Source organism: Ipomoea nil, unplaced genomic scaffold (genome assembly GCF_001879475.1).
Source record: "Ipomoea nil cultivar Tokyo-kokei standard unplaced genomic scaffold, Asagao_1.1 scaffold3087, whole genome shotgun sequence".
NCBI classification, from domain to species: Eukaryota; Viridiplantae; Streptophyta; class Magnoliopsida; order Solanales; family Convolvulaceae; genus Ipomoea; species Ipomoea nil.
The window spans coordinates 3,775,162-3,780,607 of record NW_017619515.1 but is presented as its reverse complement, the minus strand read 5'-3'; the positions used below and the strand labels follow the sequence as shown (position 1 = coordinate 3,780,607).

Genomic DNA, 5,446 nt, shown 5'->3' with positions numbered 1-5,446 from the left:
AAGAGTGTAGAAATTGGTTGGGCGAAAATGACGAAATTGTTAATTAAACGAACCGACCATGCACGTGATAGGCGGACTAGCTGTAGGTGGGTGTGCCAATTAAGGAAAACGTTAAGGTAACATAGTGCCACCCATGTGCCACCACTAAATTCAGATGTATATGTGCATGTTTTATTCCATCCACTCTCATCTAGCTGTAAAAATGTAAGATCCAGCTACAAAGTTTTCTATTATTAATAATTAATTAATTAATTAATTATACATACATACATACTACTCCTACATAAAAATACATGATTAATCCAAATGATTTTTTTTTTTCATTAATTCAATTCGATCTCTCTTCCCATTTTGGAGGTCAGGTCCCTACAGGACTCACAATTCACAAGGGAAAATACAGTATAATTTAAGGAAATTAAATATATGGATGTATAATGATTTAGGATTAATTAACATGGAACAGAATTAATTATAATCAACGCTAGCTGTTTAATTTGTTAAATTCAACGAACGCTGCGCTATTATCCAAATCAAATAATAATTCTGGAATTAAAGGAAAAGAAACAAATTAATTCAAGAAAATTAAAAAGTTACACATATATATGCCTCGATCAGCTCAAACCTTGCCGGATCCTACTCGTCTTCTTCATCAATCGAGAATATCATGGAGCTATTTCTCTTACGCGCGATACTGTCATTGGCGGAGGCCACGGCGGCGGTGGGGGAGCAACAGGGGGAAGGCGACTGGGATGCGGCGGGATCGACGGCGGCGGCGGCCAAAGCTAGACAACCGTCGCTCCAGGATCGGCGGATGGGGTACGACACGTGCGCGTACTTGAGGGAATGGTGGCAATTCCCGCGCGATTTGTGCAACGCGCAGCCGCAGTTTTTGTGGTAGGGGCGGCGTTGGATGCCGGTGTCGTGCCCGGAAATGCTCCCCTCGAACATACCCCGAAGAAACCCATCGCCGGCCGCTCCGGCGTTCATTTCTGTATAGCGCCGGCCGAGCGTGCGCTTGCTTGCTCTTCAACACGATTTATATGAATATTATGAATTTTGTTAAACGGAGAAAAAAAAAAAAAAAACAAAAGGGCAGAGGAGAGATGAGATGGGAGAGAAGAAAATGGAGAAATAAATAAAAACTGGAATTGAAGCTAGGGAAGAAAGCTAAGAAATAAAAAAGGTTGGGTTGTTATTTTCTACTCTGATCTAACTCCTCTCCTCCTACTAGTATTCTTCTATTTATATTGGCTTCTTAACTCATATGTCGCCGCCATACGCGGCATTCCCGCTGTTTTTACCGCTACCTAGTTTATATATTACTCGATCTTGACTGCAGATTTATTGCCAATACATACATAACTTAATTTAGTTTATTTTGCATTTTATTTCTTAATTTATACTAATATTGCTAGTCACGATGATGGATGACTTTGATTCCTTCTTTTCATTTTAAATATTCGATCAACTTTATAAAAAATTTCAATTTTTTGTCATTTAACTTCAACTAGCATTTTATATTACACCGTAATTCATAATGTTCAAAACATCTTCACAAATTTGATTTGTCAATTAATTCCTTCTATATCGAGTCCATCGTACAAGATTTCCCTAATGTAATTTATCTCTTACATATAGTTTGTGTACTATTACACACAAAGACGAAAATTGCTTAATATATACCCTCAAATATTGATAACAGGTTTCCCCCATCTTCTAAAACAAATACCTTCAATTCATTCAAAATAAGTATTGAATCCTCTAAATTATCTATTAGTATTATTTGTTTGAACTAATTAGTTATTGACAAACTATATTAATTTATTTTTTTCTTATAATTTCTTAACTAAGTTGTTTTAAAACATATTTTTAAGTAGGGATTATGAATTTTTAATAATTAAAAAAGAATTGAGTCATTTTTTTTGGAAATGGAAAGACAGGTGTTATTTGTTGGGAGTGTCCCCATTTATATTCTTAAGCTGAGCTACTACTTTGACTATTCAATTATATTCCGTCAACAGTTCAACACCCTTTGCCTTTCGCTGCGCTGGAAATGCTCAAAACCATCATAAACGCTCTACATCACACGCCTGTATTAAATCATACATACATTATACTAAAAACAAAATCATATTTCATATTCACTAATATGCGAATCAACACACAAATTATTCCAATCAAGATTATGTGTATTGTGCACTAGAATATGAGATTGTGATATTTATATACAAGTTTGCAAATTCTCACGGAAGGTGAGTAAAGCTCTATTTACTCTTTCTTTTTTTTTTTTTTAATTAGTTGGTTGTCAAGTATGATGATCTATTGTTAGGTGATTTGTCAAATTTTACTTAACGTATCATAATGCTACTTATAAATGATAAAGAGTATATCTTGTTTAAAATATGCTTATAATAAATATAAGGGAGAGAGTCCTTCTAATTGTTAAAAAAAAAAAAAAAAAGGATAATTTTAATTTCAGTTTTCACATATGGGATCTAAGAAATAAAAACATTAGCTAACTGTACCTAATTTTTTTTTTTAAAAAAAAAAACAATTCAATACTTACAAGTATTATTGTATTACACGAAAGAGTGCAGAGGTTAATAATGAATATAATGAATGATGTTTTTTCCAGACGTGTTGAAATTGTTGATTGAGCTTTTTATCCCAAATTTTTGCAAATCACACCAATTTCTGACCTACTGTACCTAAGCCTCTTTAATTTTAATTTTTTTTTTCTCTCATTTACAAATTTTATATCCCTTGTAATAGTTTGTAAACAATACTTCAAGTTAAAATGCTAGCTAGCTAGTTGGCAAATTATTGTGTGAACCATGATCTACACATCGTTGTGTTGACCATAACAAAAAGTACATTTTGAATATACTAAAAGTATATTATTCGTGTACTGAATGTACATTACACAAAATAATGTACTTTTTTTTAATACAATGTACATTTTTAATATACTAAAAATACATTATTTGTGTACTGATCCACATTATTTGATAATATGGTCCACACAATAATAACTGTAGCTAGTTAGGGACTTATAATCAAACCCTTGTAAGTATTGGGTTTATAATACATCTTTCAGCCCAATTAGCATTGAATGTAGGCTTAGAAATTAGAATCAAACACTTGTAACTATTGGGCTTAGAAATTAGAATACCTCTTTCAGCCCAATTCGTATTTGAGATTGGACTTAGAATCAAACACTTGTGAGCATTGGGCTTATAGTGCCTCTTTCAGCCCAATTGGCATTGGACTTAGAATCAAACACTTGTGAGTATTGGGCTAAGAGTGCCTCTTTCAGCCCAATTCGCATTGCATATTGGACTTAGAATTAGAATCAAACACTCGTGAGTATTTGGGTTAGAATACCTCTTTCAGCCCAATTCGTATTGGATATTGGACTTAGAATCAAACACTTGTGAGTATGACATGTGTCGGCCCAATTAGCATTGAATATTGGACTTAGAATCAAACACTTGTGAGTGTTGGGCTTAGAACACCTCTTTTGGCCCAATTTTCATTGAATATTAGACTTAGAATCAAACATGAAAATTATGCTATGGACCCGGGTCCACCTTGCAAGGTGGACCCATGTCTAAAACGCGCGTTTGGAATAACAGTGTCGTTAGTGGCGCCGTTTCCTCAGCCAATGATATTTTTTGTGTGAAAATAGAGTTCAAATATTAGGAATGTAGAGTTCACAAATTGTGGATATAGATTCAAAAATTGTGTTATATTGTTGAATATAAAGTTCTGTAATTATGAATATAGAGTTCTTTAATTGTGAATATAGAGTTATGAAATTATAAATATAGAGTTCTGTAATTGTGTAAATAGAGTTATGTATTTGTGAATATAGAGTTCAAAAATTTATGAATATAGAGTTCTGCAATTGTGAGTATTGAGTTTTGTAATTTTCTATATTGAGATCTAAAATTGTGAATATAGAGTTCTAAAATTATGAATATAGAGTTCAAAAATTATGAATATAGAAGAACAAATTCTGAAGACAAACGGTAATGAAGGAAGTAAATTTTTCTTTTAAATTTAGACGGCGTCGTTTTAAAGCAAAACGACGTCGTTTTGACCATGAGTACACCTTGCAAGGTGAACACGGGTTCATGGCATAACTATTGAATCAAACACTTGTGAGTATTGGGCTTAGAACAACCTCTTTCGGCCCAATTCACATTGAATATTAGACGATACATTTTTGTGTGGACCATGAGTACAATGTACATTTTTAATATATTGGACTTCTATTTAGGAGAGTCATTTCGTGCCGCTAAAACCATAAAGTCATTAGCAAATGTACATTATTTGATGGTATACAAAATAATGTAATTTCAGACTTTCAGTACTCAACTAATTTATTTTTTATTTGTAGTTCATACAGATGTGTGGGTCATAGTCCATGGAATAATGAATGATATTGGACTTAGGGTCCGTTAGAAAAGCAGGAAAATGACTTCTTAAAAATATTTTCTGGAAAATGACTCATTTTTCGTAAAATATTTTCCTTTTTAGTGTTTAGTTGCACAACAGAAAACTGTCTTTGTATGTTTGGTTCGTTTTTCAGAAATGAGCAAAATTGTATACTACACCATTTTGATTGTTATAATGCAAAGAGAGATTTAGTTTGTCTAGGATTGTGTAATCTTCAAAAGTTTAACAATAAATTTATTTTAACCCCATGTATAAACCCCAAACAATAAATTTATTTTAAAAAATTTTTTTTAAAAAAAGTGGACTGGTTTCTGTTGCCGGAAACCAGACCAGAGCACTTGTTTGGTTTTCGACAAGGAAACCAATCACCGGAAATCAATACATTTCCGGTGGTCGAGATGGAAGTGGCGCGAAGAAGGTCTCCTTGCTCGTGCAAAGAAGAGGAACGAAGCGACGCGAAGAAGGCCTCTGTGGTCGTGCAAAAAAAGAAGGAAGCCTCTCTATGGTCGTGCGTAGAAGCAGAAAATGACTTCCCCTAAAAAAAAAAAAAAAAAAAATTGACTAAACTTCATTTTACATTGACTTTAGTATTTTCCACATTGCCAAACACTGGAAACCCAAAAATGATTTTCAGAAATCATTTTTCGAGTTTCCAAACACGTTGTATCCAATACCTCCGAGTATTGGGCTTATAGCATCTCTCGCCCAATTCGCATGAATATTAGGCTTAGTATGATTTCATAATCAGATCTCTCATAGTGCACTTTTCATGACTCACGCAAAGGAATTGAAATTGACTTCAGTTGTACTGTTACAGAGATTTTTCTTTATAAAAAAACAAAGCAAAAAACAAAAATGGATTCAAGTGTGCAAGAGATTTTGTCAGGGGCATAATAGTCATTGAGTTTAATGTTTCAGAGAGTGTGAAGATCTCACACCGACGGTCACGGCAAGAATTGGTATATAATGTATCCGTCATGACTTT

At 33.5% G+C, this 5,446-nt stretch overlaps 1 protein-coding gene across 1 annotated transcript; it reads right to left on the bottom strand.

The window, feature by feature from the left end:
- Positions 1-633: 633 nt before the first annotated feature.
- Positions 634-987, bottom strand: LOC109166168. Its single transcript, XM_019315066.1, has one exon. It carries the CDS (start codon positions 985-987, stop codon positions 634-636), a length of 354 nt encoding a protein of 117 aa, XP_019170611.1.
- Between the last annotated feature and the right edge of the window lie 4,459 nt (positions 988-5,446).